The sequence below is a fragment of the Cyclopterus lumpus genome, chromosome 15 (genome assembly GCF_009769545.1).
Source record: "Cyclopterus lumpus isolate fCycLum1 chromosome 15, fCycLum1.pri, whole genome shotgun sequence".
NCBI classification, from domain to species: domain Eukaryota; kingdom Metazoa; phylum Chordata; class Actinopteri; order Perciformes; family Cyclopteridae; genus Cyclopterus; species Cyclopterus lumpus.
This window is the reverse complement of record NC_046980.1, coordinates 16,165,778-16,185,934: the sequence shown is the minus strand read 5'-3', so window position 1 is coordinate 16,185,934 and position 20,157 is coordinate 16,165,778. Positions and strand designations below refer to the sequence as shown.

The window sequence follows — 20,157 nt, the reverse complement described above, 5'->3', positions numbered from 1 at the left end:
CAAAGCCAGGACTTTGTCATGCTGTACTGGATTCTGTACAAGCGGGTCTTAGGATAGAGCTCTTTCTTTGTTTGGACGTCTCCCTCTCCAGGATCACCAGACTGTGCAGCATAAATCTGATTGGCAATGCATCACTGCAGCAATGTGTTTTTCTTTCACGCAGAGATACTCAGTGTAAACTGCTAACAGAGACACATTGAAATGGAAAATGTGAGGAAAGAAATGTTAGAATTAGTAGGGATTCTGTGAAAAAGTTGTTCCATTCACTGTAGGCAAATTTTGGATCTTAACTTTTATTTCTAAGCCTTTAGATGGTGTGAGACTAGACAACATAAGATTTACTCAGGAAATCAGCTCAAAGGTCAGAACTGTGAGCACCGTTTCCACTGTGCTACAGTTTAACTAATTGTACAAGCCTCTAGCTAGTCATTTTAAAAACTGTGTTAAGCAAGCTAGTAAAAGACTCCAAAACAAAAACTTGGCAACAGAGCTTGCATTATGCAATGGATTTATTAAGTTGTTATCACCAACATGTCAGCAAAAACTGCCTACTTCCACCTCCAGCGGGATAGAGAGACCCATCTTCTTTTTACCCTGGTTTAAATATAGAGATGGTGTCCTCCGTTTCAACACTTAATTTGTCCTAATACTCTTTTAAATGGGCTCCCGCTATAGAGATGGACAAGTATTCTTGTGGAACTGCTATGTGTGATAATAAGCCTCTCATTTGACCGCCCTTGCAGGCCAATTATAAAGCTGTAACAGGGCAACACCTCCTCAGCCTTTCTGTTATTAAACGTCTCTGGTCTCTCACTCAGTTTCTCTTTTTGTCTCCTGTCCTTTCCATCTTTGTCTTTCTACCTCTCTCTCCCCCTGCGGCATCGAGTAGAGAGGGCCGGCATGGTGATGGCCAGCCCTAGTGTCCTTTAGTGTCCGATAACAGAGCCTTCCCATCAGCTCCCTGCCTCAGCCAAGCAAGGCCTGGCTAATGGATTTGGCTGGCAGGCATACATCCCTTCATCCCAATTCAGCCACCCTGCTCTCTCCCACACCTCTCAATTATTCAGTCTCCACTTCTATGCAAATGGTTTCCTATTGAGAAAAAACCTGCCATCACTTTCATCTGGTTGTTATGTGTGCTGATGCGTGGGACTCCGGAGACTTGTCGGCTGTGACATATGGTATAGCCGGTGAGATGGAGCGTGCTGCCTGCTTGCCGATCCCTCATATTCTTCTAGGTGAAACTCCATCAGACCTGAACCATTAGAGGCTGATCTATCGAAGTGCCGTTCACAAGTGGTAACACTCTCTAGCAGTTCCCTAGCAACCGCCGCAAGCGCTGGTCCTTTTCACTGTAATGCTCAGTTGCTTAGCTACAGAGACTGACAACACTACACATGGCTGGTCTCCTCATGAAGTCAAGGGCCAAACACCATCATTCAGAAACTGGATCAATGAAAAGAAGCACACAACACACCACTCTCTAGCTATCTGGGAAGTTTCCATCTGGATATTACAGTCGTTATGTTGGATATTCTCTGTAGTTGATATGCCAACAACTCTCTTGCGTCTTCACGTTACAGTGTGTTAACCCAACACCTGGCATTCAAATTAAAACAATAACATAAAATGGTGGAAAACTAGCATGTGCTTGATCGCATGTGTGTATGTGTGTTGCTCCTTGGAGTCAGAGGGTGTATCAAGGGCAGGATCTGCAGGAGAAGAGAGGTTTTGGAGGACTGTCTAATTAAGGCACATAAAACAGCCAGCAGGAAGGTGTGCTGCTGATTTAGCCCTTCCCCTCCATGCTGGCCACCTGTTAAAAGATTTATTTCCCAGGTCAGTGGTAGGCGCTTGCCATCATCAGGCAACCTGCTTCTTCCTTTGGCATAGTGGGAGGCCTGCAGAGAAGTGAGGAAGGGGTTACTTACTGTATGGCAAGAGAACCTAAAGCAATAACCTTTGTTTTCCACTTTTTTTATTTGGGGCTGCCACTTGCAGTCAGGACGAGGGGAAGCAAAGGAAAACCAACAACCGTTGTCTTGAGATACATTTTGAGAGGCATTGAAAGTTCTTTGTAATATATCGTTTCCGAGTGTGTGGAGACCAATGTGCAAGTGGGAGAAACTTCCTCCTTAAGTCATCTGGGAGACATTGTGCCCTTCCAGTAGCATACCTCAGCAATGTCACACCCCACCTTAGCAGATGCTTAAAGAAAACACCAGCAAGTGCATTTACCCCCATTTCACACTCTCATATTTCATTTTCACGTCCACTGAGGTTACCTTTCCATTTTCTTCTCCACTGCAGATACAGCGGGGTGAACATGGTATGTTATCTGTTTATTTATGAGAACTGCAGAGAGGGTAATGTATTTACCAAAGCCACAGATATGTGTGTGTTTTGAAGATGTCTCTGAGGTAATTTCATGAATCTGTAGTTAGGTTTATGCTAACAAGGCCTGGGTAGACACACCCCCAGATGGCGGCATGTGTCTGCCCCCCTGAGAGGCAGACACCGCTGGGCACCACCAGGCGGTGGCAGGGCCTGCTAACGCCAAAAATAATTAAGCACGCTGTCACAAGCTTTTCGCTGTATTCGCACAAAATGTTCATCCAAGTCTCAACATGGGAGAAGGCCCCTGCCTCCAGTCTTTTCTTTTACAGAGACTCACTCACGCCACACACACCCACTGCAGCACTCACTGTTTGCGCATGATGTCATTGCCAGAGCAGAAGAAGTAGTCTTTGATCAAACGTCTCAGAGGAATGGTGCTTTGTAGTAAACCAATAAGATTAGATTAGCATTCCTCATTTGTTATTGTATACTTTATCAGATGCATTATAATGGAAATTGTCTTCATACTTGCTCAACCTGCAAGTGCTGAACATACAATTCATTATAATGCACAAGATACGTGATCACATGTGAACAGTTGTATCTTTGCGGCACCATGCAATACTAAGTTAATGATTACGCTGTATTGTACTGCAATCCACTTGAGGTATGAATCCCATTATTAGCTCTATGTTGGCAGACTGGGAATTATGTGGCTACTGTTACTATGACAACATGCTAATCAGTATAAGGTGGATCTGGCAGTTTAATGCTAAGCAGCTATATATTGACTATATTTTTCCTGACATATATGATTGGGTAGTACTGATTGGGAAGGTGGTTGAGACAAGAAAATAGCCACTGCTTCTGCAGCTGCTTCTATACTGAGGAATGAAGGTTGCCTCAAGCCTGCAGATTTATCTTTAGTGTTTATGTTTTTTAAAGGCAATACAGTATCACACATACTCTGTTTTGATATCAAAGGGCCTTTACGTCCACAGTATTCAAAGCAGGTGGTATAGGCTTGTTTTAACACCATCTGTGTGTCTCTTTGGAGGTCTGCTGTATTTGCAGATCTACCAAAGGTCCTCCATGCTTTTATCACCTCCAGACTATTGCGATAGACTTTATTCTAGTCTAAGCAGGCACAGCATTCAAAGACCGTAACTTATACAAAATGTTGCTGCCAGGCTTTTAACAAGTTGTAAAGGAAGGAAGGAACCACTTCACATCAATCCGTCCCATTTTACAGTTAAAAGTTAGATTCAAACCTTGACCTGCTCATTCTGATGAACTAATATTAAAAGAAAGGCAGCAAACTGAAAAATAAGTCACTTCAAACCGTCGAAATCTTTTTTTTAATACTTTGTTCTTGTCATCTATGGTGATTATTTGCATAAAACGCAATTTATATGATCAGGAAATACATGATTGTATTTTTATTTTAAATGTTTAAGAGCATAAATCATACTAAATCTTCAAGTTTCTCGCTTAAAACGTAATTTTACAGGATTACATTTTAATAAATTATGATGGCGTATAATAATAATTTTCCTTCCCCCAATACTAATTTTCACTCAATAGCTCGTGAGACGATGCAACCCCATTAAAAATAATAGCCAGTTTTGACAGCAGTAGATGGATTCGTGCATCAGGTATACAGCTCTTGCTGTCATTTGGCTTCCTTCTGGGTGGTTTGATAGAAAGAAAATATTTTCGACACAAAACAAGGTCTATGGATTATTATTAATAACCTGGTCATGATTTCTGTAAAGAGAAATTGCTGTTGAGTGTTTCAAATTGGACAAGACAAGTGCCATTATTACATATATTGGAGAGAAGATAGACATCTCTATAGATAATATCTCTAAAACTAGGCACTCCCACTAAAACTAGATTGATAAATATCACTACAGGTATTAGGAAAAATATGTATTTTGGATTTTGATGTTAAATGTCCATTTAAAATACTAGTAGCAGTGGCTTCTCATCACCCACTACAACGTGCTGTTCCATAATAAAACATGAAGCAAAGATAGTTCGTAAACACTGCTATGGAAGGTACTGCAGGTACAGATGCTTTGAAAGCCTGAGCTGTGGGATATGCTTAAAATATCCAACAGACAATTTACAGTGGCAGTAACTCTTAAGAGTTTAATGAAGTTATAAACATATCCATATCTTACTTGCATCATCTTTTACTGAGTTATATAATTGTCTGCTCTGGGGCTTTGGAGTGTAATACTGTTATCCTGAAGTCTACATTTGAGGCAGACCGACAGCTGCCTCAAATTGCTGTCCATCCCTTAGATGTTCTCTGTCTCTCCAGTCAGGTGTGGCAAACTATTTTCAGCTCAGTCTGAGCGGCAACACTGATGTGTGCAATGTTTTTTACCTGCTCTTCATCAGTTCATTTCATATCCAGTGCGGGTTTACTTTGAAGAAGTGATATCTTGCTGATGTGGCCATGTGTTTTGGGCTGCTTTGGGCTGGATTTAAGAGTTTAAAAAAAAAAAAAATGTTTGCCTCTGTGCTAAAAGAAAATCCTCTTGACTTTTTCAAGCCTTCTGTCCCGCATGGTTTGACTACCCAGACGTGCCTGAATGGAAAACAGGGTTTGTTCGACTGTTCTCTGATCTATGAAAAGTAAATGTTATAAACTTCTGTTGGTACTCTTTGGAGGCAAAAGATTTTGATAACATCAATCTCAATAGATGTTCCCTGTTTGAGCAGTGACTGCTGTGTACAACTGGGTACTTATGTGTACAGCATCCCGCTTTTCTCATCTCATTTTTTCTGGACGTCTCTCTATTGGTGGCTCCTTATGTCAGGCTGAAAACTGAAATCAGATGGTGAGGCATATTTTAAAAGTCAATAGTAGCAGTAGGCATTTGCAGAATCTGGCAGAAAAAGAGACTTGCTTGTCTGCTTCAAGGCTCCAGGCTAAATTATTTCTTTTAACTTAACTGATGGCTGATTGCTGAGCTCACTTCAAGTCAAAAAAAATTTCACCGTAGTCCTACTGCGTCTTCAATCCCGCACAAAGGTCCCACGGTAATCTCTCTTGCTCTCCAGTTTGCTCGTCGGCTGAAAGAGCCAGCCTGTGCCATTTATCTCACACAACTAACAAGTTCTCATGCCCCTGACCTGCACTCTGCTTGTGTAGAGACCACACATTGAAGCTCTTCTGCCACGTCAATCGAGCATAGTACCCCAAATTATCTCATTAAGCCCGCATTTTTGTGAAAGTAAGATAAATGTTCATGCAGCATGTGGCTCTGATTGCCAAAATACTCTGAAGAACAAGAGACTGTTGTGCAAAAGGCTGGACTGCTATGAATTATGGGGGCTGTGGGGAGGGAGCAGGGATAGCCTCCCGTCCATCATGCTGCTGCACACTGCTCATAGTACTTGTGTTTGATCCAGCTAAATCTGGCCTCCTGTGTTTGTTGAACATATGAAAACATCCGCCTGTGTCATCAAAAGCTCACCCTAAAGTGTACTGTGCCATTAGTAGCATTAATGCAGGACTGCCGAGAGATGTAGCGTCGCTCTGTTATCTCGTGTTTGTTTTCAGTATCTGATGGCTCTGACCGGTGGACCTGCAAGGTTGCTGCTCCCCTTCTCTTCACCAAAGTGGAGACCAATCCAGTAAATGTTTCCTTTTTATATCTAAACTGCCCCACATAAACTTCCTTTTGGTATTATGAAAAAGTATATACAACAATTTTTTTTGCAGTTGTTAATGTACCCTGTCTGATGACATGACCAGATATCTAAACCACTCCTAGGAATGAGGAAAAATAACATTAATTATCCATTGTTTAAAATGGTTCCCTCAGCAATTTTGCAAAGTCTGTGTAAAGCAGTGGCAAGGTCAAACTCTTGAGTCTAGTATAGCCCTTTAGAAATAGACCCCATAAATGTATGTATTCCAGCATTTCCCATGCCACTAAAAGGCAAGAGTTTATATGTGCTCTAGTAAAGGCTTCTCCCTGGTGAGGCATTTCTGTCGGGGGTAACAAAGTGAGCGTATGCACAGCGTAGCACAGCCCTCAGTGCAGAAATGGCTGCATCTATGATAAATACACACGGATTGCACTAAAACAGGTGGGGAACCGACCGATGCTTCCCATAACCTGTGTATTTTCTAGACATAAACCTTTGCTAAATTCAGCAGTTTAACATATTTCCTTTATGACACAGCTGTGAGACAGATAGCCGGGATATACAGCAGGAAATGGACGGAAAGAGAGTAGGAGAGATTGACAGAGGCAGAGATGAAAAGGAAGGAGAATTGAAAAAAAGACATCACCGGGCGCTCCAACACAGCATCTAATGAGATTTGACTATACCATCAATCCAAAGCATCAACCCTGCACGTGTACTCACCGTGTGGTAACTGTATTCCAACATGTTTGATCTGTGCTGCGCCATGTGGCCATGTGTTATACTGTGAGTAATGTATTCCCATAGGAGTATGTTTCTTGTAGCTTTTGGTCGTGTTGCACAAGCTGAACACTGTGTATGTGTGTTCCCTGTGCTTTGAAGTATTATGTGGCAGGTGTACCAAGGTAGGTGCATTTTTTTTGTAGACTCTCCCTCCCTGGAGGACTTTGGTCACAGTTCGTCTTCATCCACATGGGGCCCTGAAACTGTCTCCGTGGGCGTTTGCAGAGAGGGTTGAGGAGGGCTGAGAAAGAGGAGTGTGAGAATGACCTCTATTTATTCCAATAGGGCCATCTCACAGAAGTTGTCAGTGCTGCCTCACACTGATGGGCAAGTTTTAAAGCTGTGGTAGAGTATCTTATATGACTCTGGTCCTGTGAGACTGCTCTGACTGGATGGGACCCTGTCACAGCTTTGTCAGTGGAGGTACCTGAAACAGGCACAGATAAGAGCCTGCTCCGGTGGCCCTCACACATGGAGCAGTAATAGGGCCATACCCCAATTCCACTGGCTGAAGTCTCTTGGAAAAATAGGACTGCCGTAGTCATTCTGCTGTCATTTCAGGAGGTCAGACTCTGTACGAGCAGTGCCCACAGGTGATACAGAAAAAGATATAGCAATGCTTTGTAGTGGGCTGGCATTGTGGCTTTATGGCTTGCTACGTCGCTTTCCCGCAAAAAGAGCCCAACATTTATTCCCAGCCCTTTTTTCTAATGTTGTGATACCTTTGCACTGGTTTCTTCTGGCTTTTGTTGTTTTCCGGTAAATGCACCAATTCTGTGAACATTTATTAATTTACTAGTGAGGGATGGACAACATATCATGCCTCTGAAAATGCTTGAATGGTTTTCGCTTCTCCTAATGTGTTATGGAATTGTTTGTCAAAATGAGATAATATGTACAAAGTACTATGTAGCTGCAGTGGTAATCTGGAAGAGAACAGCTAACAGATTAGCTGCATTGAATCCCTCAGGCCCAAATTACCCAGGCAGCTGGTTCAGTAGTGAAGGAGATAGTTTGTTGTGATTAGTCTTGTAATTAAACTGCACAGGCTATGAATACATGAGTAATGAGTGGCACCCTGGATGTAGAAGGAGTTGATAAGTGGGCTGCCTATTTGGTGGCGCTTCACAGGCATGTTGTAGTTTGGTTTATTTTGTCCGCTTTAAGGACACATTCCAGACATGTGAAGTATGGTAGCCATACAGACTCAAGGTCACAACATATTGGCGTGGTGTGTACACCCTTTGAAGGCAAAATGTACGGCACGCTGACCTTCGCAGACCTTTGCATACTCACGGATCAGGGAAGTATGACTTTGTCTTAAAGGTCATCCAGCCAGATAAAATGCAGATAATAGGTTAAGGATGCAAAAGTTGCTACAGAGGTTCACTTTCCACTACTTAAATTTTTTCTGTGGAATTAAGCGAACTGATTTACATATTATTATGGTTCCAAAATCTATGAATATATATGAATCGACTAATAAACAAATCAAGCAATTGAGCAAATACATTTGTAATGTTTCTCTTTCCTTTCTCTGATGATTGACACACAATTAATAAGTATAAAACGCATTGTTATTTATACAGAGAACACCCACAAGTACTTTCCAGAACAGGGCCAGATGAAATATCCATTTCACATGCACATAAGACAGGGATCAGTCCAGCCTCAGGGAGAAAGCAGCTCTTTCAGCATGAGATGATGCAGCCCCCTACAGTTTTTGCTTATTGCAGCTTCGTGAATGTCAGCATGTTAGCAACTGTCTGACAATTTTTTTGATATGTAGTAACAAGATTTCCAAAGGCCTTGTGGCATTATCATATTACTTTGAACTCCCAAAATAAGAGAGTGCAAAAAAAAGAGGGGAAAAAGCACCCTTCTTCTCAGTGCTTCAGGGCCACACGTAGGTCTACACATGCCAAGATCGTGGACTTCTTAATTCATTTGAAAGAGCAGAAGGTCAAAAGTTATTATCTGATTAACAAAAATATTTATTTGCTTCGGGCTATAACATAAAAAAGCGACCCACTTTATCAAGTCTTTTAGAAGCAGACAGGATCATAGAAGCTAATGGATCATTTTGGTAGTTTTTTTTTTTTTTTGCTCCATTTTACGTTTTTTAAACAAACAAACTTGTCATTAAAAAATATACTGGGTTCAGTTATTACTCAACACTCAAGACACCTGGGTTTGAAAAGCAAAAATTATGAAAATGATTATGAAATCTGTATTAATTAGCACAATATTGCGTGCGTGCGTGCGTGTTGGAACCTTGCTGACATCTGAAAGATTCATGAAGCCCAACTCACACCAGCTCAAGGATCGTACTGCTTGCACAGACCCCCGTAGAATTAGGATGTACTTCCTCTGCCTTTTGGTTCCCAAATCAGAGAAATGATGAGATGCAGTTGAAGGCAGGTAACAACATCCTAATGTTCAGTGGCAGAGATGAAAGGCTATACTCATGCTGTACGTGGTTTGTTTTGTACATTTACTACAAAGCAAACCGAGCAGGTTGCTTTTAAAGCTCCGCCGTAAGAGGACCCTTGCTGCTGGGGAACAGGCAAGTTAGCAATACATGTTGTAGATGCCTACCGTATGTGATTGTAAAGATTATGTTCGCCCGTTGAATTCAAATTTAGCCGACTTGCCTGCAGTTTTCTAGCTCCATCTGACACATGAACAGCATCTCTCAACGGTGTTTCTAAGCGGGTCCATGTTCCAAAATGTTCCTCACAACATGAATGTGGTTGACCCAGCAGGGTCTCCTTCCACTAACACATAGCGGTGTCACTGCATGGTGGTTCTGAGCTGCATCACCACACAGCCATGCCATGCCTGCGGAGACACTACAAACACATTGATACCTGTGGATGCACAGTGAGTGAGACACCATGGTTCTAGTTGCTGTGACAGTAGAGCTAAAACTGACTACATGTTCCTCACAATTTCTCAACAAAGGTATGATTGTATGTCAGTTATTATCCTTTATTCTCCTCTAATGTTACAAATATAGACCACGTGCTTTGGAAGTTGTGTGTGTGCAAGTGTTTCATGGGGATCTTTCCTGCATCCGTCCCCTGTCTTACACGTCCATCTTCACTCTGTTCATTGCTGCACTTCAAACGGTATTGTTTTGGTGGGCTCTTGACGTCTACAAATTGCTGGTGCATGGGACTCGCCAGTATTGCCACCTTGCATGGAAAAACTACATTCATATTCACATTTTATTAACATACAGGGAATGCTTTCAAAAACCTGGAAAAAGAGCAAGCAGCAGAACTCGCAAGCACTGTTGAGAATGTCACCTGGCAGCTCATTCAAGCTTAGAGGAATGTTATCGAATGCCCAGCGCACTGGAAACAGCTGGCGGTGCAGCTCAGTGACTTGCTCCCTCTGTCTTTACTCTGGGCCTGTTGTCCCTGTAGACACTACCGGGGACACTTTTACAGCATGTGTACAGCAAAACAATCATCACAATGTTCTTGTCCTTCAGTATAAGGCCACTGCATACTCTCTCACGCACACACCTACTTCATCTTCTGTTCGGTACAGTAAAGCAGTACAAAAAATGTGCACCAGCAGGCTGAGAGATGATTTTCCAATTAAGTGGTCTTTTCTTTCACTCAAAGAGCTTCTTGACATTTGAAGGCTGCCTGGATTGTATTGTACTGTACTTTATGTGTGTGTGTGCTGTCTGTGCGTGTCTGTCGAGTGACTCTGGAAGAATGATAAATCCCAGAGGCGTAACGATTGACAGTGTGGAGAAGTGCAGAACAGTGCTTCATGAAAATCCCAATGCTTCTTGAGTCACTCAAAGGGTGCTCTACTCTTACAATGCAAAAAAGAAATGGCACTGTAGGGATATCAGCATCCTGTACATCAAAAGTGATTAATTTACATAACCTACTGTAAGGTTCATGCATCAAACACATCAATGTAATTGTAGCTATTCATGTTCTGTATGAACCTTTATTAAATAATTATGGGTCATAATCAGCAGAAACAGGCCTGTGATATTACACGTGTGCATGATGCTCTGTTGTCATCCTTTTTAACTGCTCCCCTGTCGCTCTATGCCCCTCTGTTTAAGTGTGACAGCATCTCAGTGACACTTACAATGGACAACCTCTTTGAAAGCCAAGAGTATGAATAATCACTAAGACACCCCTAATCCATTTTTAAAGAAGGGAATATTAATGCATTTCCAACTGTATCTGCTCGGCATGCAGTAAACATGCAGAGATTTCAGGTCTGCAAATATAGTCCCCTCTCTCAGACTGGAGCTTCAGCAAGCGTTAGGGGATCACTCTGCACTCTCTGTCACCATGACAACGCCAGTTCTGTGTCCGAGTGGGTGTACACACTTCATTTAGTAATCCTCAGTGACCAACATGGGAACAGCTGTGTGCGTGCTGTGAGGGTCCAGGCTAGCAATCTCGCCAAAATACACTTAATTGCTGAAAATGTGGTCACTCTGGTGGGTATTAGTGAATTAGAATGTAAGTGGCCGTGGCTGGCATCTACTCTATACAGAACGTGCTTTTTTTATTGGGAAGTTTGACCTGAACTGGCACAGTGGTACTGGTTGTCGTCTGTTTTTTACAGTGAGCTGTACGTTCGCTGTAGGGGAAAAATAAAAATACACTCGCCCAATTAATGTTAAAATCTATTCCCACCAAGCCACCTAAGAACCATCGGGAGTTGTGTTAACCCGCCTCAAGTGCCAAGACTTCAACTCTATCACCCACACAGCCCCCTGAATCACAGTCTCACACACGTTTCCCTGGTTAAAAGCTAAGTTACCACCTCATTTAGTGGAAAATGTGACAAGTCACGTCCAGCCCTTTCTCTCTCTGACTAATGATACTAACTTGTATTTTTAAGTTGCTCAGTATGTAATGAGAAACTTAACTGGCTGCAGAACTGCTCTGTAAATCTATACCACCGTTGTGTTTACGCAGGTGAATCCTCACCTGCCAAATCTCTTAACATGCAGTGTGCCGCTCTGACAGACTGACAGTGAGTTACATGTACAGATGAAGGCATGGGAAATTCTCTTTAAACAAGATGCAATCTTCACGGGCCGTTGAAGAGCTTTGAAGAGACTGACAAAAGATAGACGTGTCCTCTCAGTTCACAATGATTGGCACTTATTTGCTGTCATGTTGAGATGTGTGGAAGCAGTCATTAATGAAAACCAGAATGTATAGAAAAGTTTAAGTTGATGTTTTATTTTGACTGGTTGGATCTGCCGAACAATGTTTAACAAGAGTATGGAATTATAGAGCACTGAGTATATGGGATTTTCACAATAATCATAATGATCAAAAGGAAAATCCCCAATGAAAATAAATTTATTCGCAAAGGGAATTTTTTTTTTTCTTTGATAGTAAGGTGCCATGAAAAAAAGCAGCAGAATAGACAAACAGAGGTCATCAAATGGCCCTTTGAGGCTGTCTTCAAAAGCAAACCAATCCCCGTAGACCCCCATATTAAAATGTCCAATAAATGTGTGTCTGCCTGGTACAAAAATACTTTTGCTCTCTATAGGTAATATTCATGTTCATGACAAATGTACGGACACTTTGAGCTTTGCAACAGCTGGCCAGAAACCTAAAGGTGACGTCACAGAGACTCCCGTCATTCTAACCCATAGAGAGCTGTATAGCTCTAGATTTCTTCCCTGTGTGCTTCATCGTTGAATTGCCCTTTAAATGACACTCCCTCTTCTGCACTCCTGTGTCTTGTTTTCCTTTTTGTTTTGTTTACATTATCTGGGGAAAAACAACAACAAAATAAATGTAATATATGAATGGCACACAGACGAGAGATTTCAACGAGTGCTGTGTTACTTTATCGATCTTCCCTCTCCAATTTGCTCTGATGCATTACACTGTAAAGTATGTCTAAATCAAGTCTTATAACAGTTGTTGCACCTCACTGAGCGTCTTCGCCTAGATTTAAGAAATCACATGTTATTGCCACCTGCAATTGACTTTCCTCAGGAACAATTTTCATAATAGACCCAGCATTCTTTGAGATGTTGCTTTTACTGATAATATTATGCAAATCACTTTCTTCTTGATTAAGAAAGTCTGTATGACAGTCCATTTATATTCCTTCATTATTTCCATTGTGCTGATCCGCCCTCAGCAATGAGATAGTCTCTCAGCTACTGAACCTCTTGAGTTGTAGATGGTCTGACTCATTTTCAGCATCAGTCATAGAAATGTACAAAGACACTTAATTCTACTTGCACGGCCTGCAGTCTACTGTCCATGCGACATAGTGGCTGCCGTTAAATTCAATTTTGGCAGAATTTCTTAATGGACTCAAAGTCATTATGTGCTTTGTTGATTCCTAAGTGTTGAGGATAATTGCCATGGGCACCACGAAAGTGTTCTGATTATTGTCTGCTGGCTCTTGTGAATCACGATAGATATAAATGAGGCTCCCATCTCCATATCTCTCTTTGGTACTAACAGTTGTTGGCAAGAATGGGACCATTCAGGAGCAGTCACACTACAGTAAACGTGTTCAAGCCTTTCCCTGGTTGTTATTATGAGGAATGGTGAAGCAGCCTCAAAGTCAGCGCAGGCAAGTCAAAATGAAAGATTGATTAGGCTCTGAAGTGCTGGTCCCTCTCTGAAATAGCACCGCACTTCTCTTCTAAATGAAGTCTGGATATTTCAAAAGATTTTATAGTTGCTAAGAAAGTGGCGTCTTTGAAGTGATCATGTCCCTTTGGTAGTTATTCAGCAGAAGAATATTTTAGTAGGCTTGTCTAAGATGTTCACACATGCTTCAAAGTTGGGTCATTTCGTGTCCCTTCCATCCCGAGCAGGCCAGTCTTACCATTTATTACTTTTTTATTCTTTTGCGACGTATATGAGCCTTTCACTATTAAGAATGTGCGGATATGGAGCTTCCATCTGATACGTATATTTTCCTACATAATGAAGCTACACAGTAAACCATAAGCAATTTAGAGGAATATGTCAATATATGTCTGTCATCTGAATAGATCTGCACAGGAAAGTATGTATACATATATATATATATATATATATATGTGTGTATATATATATATATATATATATATATATATATATATATATGTATATATATATATATATATATATATATATATATATATATATATATATATATATATTGCCTCACAGTTAATTTCCCTAGTGCCCTTGAGTATTTTCTATATCAGTGTCAGTCTACAGCTGGTTTGAACTGGGATTGTACATCTAATGCACAGCAAATAGTTAAATGTCACTGATCACTCAAAATGTATCGGGCTTAATCCAAGCCAATGAAAAGCTGTTTTATCAGTCCTGATAACATATATAAATACTGGCAATGTCATGTTACAATTGTGCAGTGATGTGAAATATCTCTATTTATTAGTGCTGGTTTCTAGCTTCTCTACTGTGTTGGGGTTTGGAGACTGCTATTGCACTCTGCACCTGATGGGTAAACATTTAAGAGCAATCTTCCCCTTACCTGCTCCATTAATGTCCCTGCTGTTACAGAAACATGACACTCTCCCCAACAAGCTAAAGGACAAGCTAAGTCACACACTGAGGGTGCTGAGAGTATCCAGGCAACGGCATGCTAAGTTCTCCTCTGTGTAATTGTATCCTATAATGCATATTTGCTGTGATTTCTTAACAACACGATAGCACTAAACAAAAAAGATAAAAACAACAATTGGCTTTGGACTCTGCAGTTTGCGCCATGTTTCCCCATTTCAGTGCTTTTTTATTGACTTTCAAGAATTGATGGGAGAAATGTGTGCTAATCATAGCATATCATTTGAAGTGCAGAACTGGGAGGCATAATGCATGCACTGTGGCACATTTGCTCCATTTAGAACAAATATGACTGAGAAACAATTTCACAGACTCCACTGCCTCCCTGTTAGGACAGTTTGTAGTCAGTAGTGAACCTGTCCATGCTGATAGAAACAGAGGCTGCATGTTTAGACATATGCAGAGGAAAATCAATTGTCTCTGTTTCACTCATGGTGTGTGTCGTAGAATGCAGAATACAATACAAAGTGATAGAGTATCATTACAGCACAATAGACAATATCAGTCAATAGGAGTATCGTTAAGGTATTTAACTTGGTCCTGAAACCAAACATACTTATCCTTTGACTCTTATAAACAGAATAACAAACTACAGGGATGTTTTTGTTTTGTTGTTCTTTTTTGTTTTGTTTTTCTTTGCAAAGCCTATGGGCTCATGAGGAAAGAAAGCATGGTTTGAATGGCAATCATTAGTCTTTGCTGGTTCAATTTAGTTCCTGACCTTGTAGCCCCAGGCAAGACGTCGCAATGAACAAATCCAGTGGAGATATTGGGTGAAAAAAAACGTCAACAAAATAAATAAATTGCTGGGAAGGGTAGCTCATTAACTACTGGTGGAATTGGCAGGCCGAGGGTCTTGAAAGAGGTGTGTGGGGATTTTGTTGTGTGATAAAGTAGTGTTCCGTTGAATTCCTTAATGACTTGTTTTATATGCTCAAAGCGAACCATGCTCGCTGTAATCCTGTTGTTCTGGTCTGTTTCTTAACAGGTTAATTTTGAAATTATTGGCTTTTATTTCCCTGTCATTGGCATGATTATTTATTTATTTATTTATGTATTTCTTACAAGTGAATATATATTTTTCTTTTAACAGGTCAGGGCTGCAGAGCACAACTTTTGATGTGAAGATCTGAAAATGTCTGATATTGACTGATTAATTTTCCTTCAACATACTAAACTAAAGCATCCCTTTAATGTGTGTCACCAGGACATGTCTATAGATGTTGTTGTGCACCCATTATCATCTCCACATTCAAGCCTCGCCCCCTGAAGTGGAGGAGGGCTGCTCGCAATCTTTTCAACCCTGCTAAGATAGAGATTTATGTGCCTCTTGTACGAAGGTTGCACAGAGAAAATGGTATACATGTGTTGGTATGGGCTTCAGAGCAACGCAGAAACACTGATACACCCAAATGTATCTGTCGGTTTACATTTTCATGAGTTCACCAGTAGTCACCAGTTGTTGGCGCTTGCCCACACTCTAATTGGCATGTAGCCATTCTTGTAGTGAAGAACCTCATGTATTATGCACGTAAAAAAACTTACCACGTGTCCCATTATAACCACATTGTCCTGTGCAATTTTTGTGCCTGCTATTCTGGAAAAAGACAATCCCTCAGACAGCTCTATTCTCATTACAGCCCAACCTCATTTTAGCTGTGAATCGCCTAGTTTAATACCTCTCCCAAACACAAAGTCTCACCTCTTAAGAAAGACCAGTGAAAGCCACTTGATTGTAGTGGTTCCCCATTCATTTCATCATCCTGACCTATTAAGCAACCAGACGTACAACTGAGAACTAAATTTAATCTATACATGATTTATGATCAAGTAGAGTAGTAATATTGCTTCCATTTATTCAGAGGGAAAGTCAGGGTAAGTGTTTAATATTATGAGTAAACGGTGAGGTTAGGTGTAAGAAAACACACAGGGCTGCTGTGTTTTCCCCTCTTGCCCTCACCTGAACCATGTCTGATTACTCAGTATTCATACGTTGGCTGGGTTTAATGTTTTAGTGCAATTAAATGAAGACTTGATGCGTTTAATTTCAGATGTATAAGTCATAGTTCATCTATATTTAATAGGCTGTGAATCGAGATTCACCAACCAATACTGCTGAATGAAGTAAAAGACTGATACTGTACAATCTTGTGAATTATAGTTTACAAGGGCATTGATCTGCATCCACACCTTGGTGACCTTGGTAAGAAGTTCTCAGGGTTGTAGCCCATTTTATACAGTTGCGTTTAGTGACATTACCGAGCAGTTTGTATGCGTAAATGCAACACCCGATGAACCTTCCTGGAATGCTCTGTGGGTGATTCAGAGTTACTTCTCTGTTCATTGCTGTTGACCTGTCCTGCCCAACACTGAGAAGGCCAAGTGTAGCCATGAAGAATGCAGAAGATTATGTTTCTGTCAAGTCACTGCTTAGATTCTCCTATTTTCCTGTCATCACTCCTGTGATTCAATTAAGAGGCAGCATTCCTCAGTCTGGCCCAGCCAGACAAGGAGACCCGTGATTTACAGGTAAAGATATTACTGTGCGAAGGGAAATAGAGTACAGGGAAAGATGTGAATATATGAGGAGATGGCATAAAATAATCTTGTAATTGATTTTCATTCTAAGCTGCTGTTTCATTTACTGAATAAATGCATTAATTTCAGGGTGTGGGTTGTTCACGCCGTCCCTGTTGTCTCATTGAAGACAAACTTAATTGTATTTCCTGATGATGTCGATGATAATTTCGCAGATTCCAAAAACTTTGACTCGGCTGCATTGCAGCCTTGTACTTATTCTCACACTACACAGTATTATTAGAAATGCCATCAACCATGCTACATATAGGTTGTGCTGAAATGAGCTTCTTTGTGTTGTCCTCTTCTGACAGATGTGATCCACACCGTGGGCCCGGTGGCCAGAGGTCATGTGGGCCCTACCGAGACCAATGACCTCACCTCCTGCTACCAGAACTCCCTCAGGCTGATGAAGGAGCACGACTTGAGCACTGTGGTGAGTACAGTACGCTAACACGCTTATACTCATCTGAGGAGAAATGTGTCTCTGTTCTGTGCAGCTTGAAACAAGTAAATCATGTGCTCCTGTGTTTTTGTTTGACGGAGAATACGCCTTCAGTGAGAAAAGCTGTGTTGGAAAATTTTAGGAAATTTGGAAAAGGTACAAGAACAAAAGGATTTAGCTTCTTTCATTTCAGATACAGTTCTGAAAAGCCTTAATCTTCTTTTTTAAACAAACGCAACAGAGAACACAACAAAATTGTAGTGTTTCATGTTTGTCGAATGAAGGCTTTCATGCCGACTACTTTGGCTTGTGATTAAATGAAAGGCAGGCCTTTCATTCCACCACTCCACATTGCCACTGCACACAACTACACAGTCTTTCTTTTATCGTTGTTTGAGGAGCTAGAAAACGGTGACCTTTCTTAAATTCTCTAATGGTCTTGATGCAGATTTTTGACTCCCTATCTTTTGTTACCAAGAAATTAAATGTTTAGCACCAAGGAGTTATTTCAGATGTTTTGATTCTGGTGTCTGACTGTGCCACCTCTGCAAGACGCATTTTCTGCTTTAAAACACATGAAAAGCACAAGGTTTACTGAATGTGATTCATAAGGGGTTTAGATGAGACAATGCCCACACAATCCACAGCTGGCAGCGGCTGATCATTCACACACTACCCAGGCTTCCTGCCTGCTCCAGACCATATGTTCCAGTCTGGTCCATGTGATATATGGATTTGCCCTCACCACATAGGGTAAACAAATCAGTATCACACCAGCCTACTGCCTCATCAGAGGCCAATCAATAGAAGTGCTCACCAACAGCGAGAGGAAGATGAGTGCCAGTTTCATTAAAGATGATTGTGACAAAATTCCTGCTCTGTTGATGACCTATGAGTGCGACAGACTCTTCTAGCAATTAAATAGATTGTGACTGAAGTTGTTGTGGTGAGTGTTTTTTTAAGTTTGATCAAACAGCATGCCTGCTGAACAGTCACATCCACCAAGATATGATGAGCCACACGCATAACATTACATTACAATGTCATTTCAACCAATAGAATAGTTTAGCCAAGTGGGTTGGAGGCTTCAAGGGCGGAGGCGAGGCCAACTCTGCAGCACCGGGCCCTTCAGGCCTCAGTGCAGCAATGCAACACCAGCTTGTCCGCCTTCATCCATAAATGTTCCAATACTCACTTTGTGTCTGGCACATTCCAGAAGATGTATTTAGTTTAGGTCTATCTCTTGATTTATTTATCCAATTATCCATATATTTATAGGAAGCAGAGTGTCTGTTTTTACTGGGAGCAGCCTGGATCCTGTCTAATGTATTTATACAGCTGCTCTCTGTTGAGCAGGCCTTCAATGAAAACAGTGGTGTTGTGTGATTGACTGGCCTTGTAGGATGAGCCTCGTCATTACATTATCTCAGCCACAGTCCATTTAGTCTCTCCTTGCTGCAAGGACGACAGAAAGTCTTTTCACCAAAAGCAAAAATGTCTGGATGAGGCCTTGGATCAAGCCTTTCTTGCTATGCAAGACTTACTTGAAGAGAGGGTGTAAGGGTTCTCTAGTCCTAATTGTTGTTAACAGACAGTCTTGCGGTCCCTTGGCGCAGAACACAATGAGTCCAAGTTTGTGGCTAGCTGATCAGCACTAAGCCAATTTTGACTCATCTGAAAGGGTCTCACTGTGAGTTTTGCTGTGTGAGAGAAATAAGATATCCCACCGAAGACGGGCACCCTGCCAAGTGGGTCTACAAAGTGGGCAAAAGAGGGGGCCTATGTTTAGGAATCCTAGACGGCTGGTTTGCTAATAGGGATTCCAGGACATTACAAAGGAATAGGAGTCAAAACAAAGCCTAATAAAATAAACTTGAGCATGAAAGATTAAAAAGAAGCAGAGCTTGGTAGTTAAACCCTGTTTCTTAGAACTCAAAGCCACCCTTTAGGCTACGAAACAGTACAGCTATCATAGCCAGCCGTCTCATCAAACATTTCTTCTGACTGTATCATGTCCAGACAGAGACATCACTGGGAATACCATAGAATTCCAGGGCTGGAAATGCATTTCCTTTATCTAATTGCAGCTCAGTGTGTATGACTGAACATTTACTAGTATCCCCAGAAGTCAGAAATTAGATAGAAGAGCTTTTCCTGTCCCTATGCGTGGCACTGATTTAAGGCTCTACTGGGACGGAACTGGGTAAGATGGAAAATGTGACTTTAAGACAACTTAAGGCAATTCATGACTGAGTATAGTGGTTGTGTCTGAGTGTCTGTGTTTTATCCTTGCCATTACATAAAATACAACACATTTAAAAGTAAGACTTTAATAAATATCTTATGTCCATAAAGTATTGCTTGTGGGCCAGTTCAGACAGTGGATTGTGAGGGCATTGAAATTAGACCCCTGTTTCATTGTTTTACTTTTGAGAGATAATTGGCAAGATGTTTGTGCCAATAATTTTTGGGGAATTCTCATAACACTAAAGGCATTCAGCATTAAGCGTTCAAAATTGCAGAAGCTTAAAACTCATACTCATTGATACTTTGCCAAGCCGATTTTTGCTGAAATGTAGCGGCAGGTAGAAGTGGAGGCAGATGTGCACATTTTGTTTACACTATAAGTACAGGATGTGGCTCTAAGCCTTACAGAAGGATGGCCTTCAGATGAGCAACCTGCCGTTCAACCCTCATACTGACGTTGAGAGCTATCTGGAACTGTCCAGTTGTTCA

General features: G+C 41.2%; 1 protein-coding gene across 4 annotated transcripts in view; it reads left to right on the top strand.

Moving 5' to 3' along the window:
- macrod2 (mono-ADP ribosylhydrolase 2) overlaps positions 1–20,157 on the top strand; it is a 368,778-nt gene that overhangs the window by 228,843 nt on the left and 119,778 nt on the right. For all 4 annotated transcript variants that reach the window (XM_034551877.1, XM_034551874.1, XM_034551876.1 and 1 more), the window contains exon 6: positions 17,291–17,412. In XM_034551877.1, the coding sequence (XP_034407768.1) occupies positions 17,291–17,412 (122 nt within the window). The remainder of the gene's footprint in view (positions 1–17,290; positions 17,413–20,157) is intronic.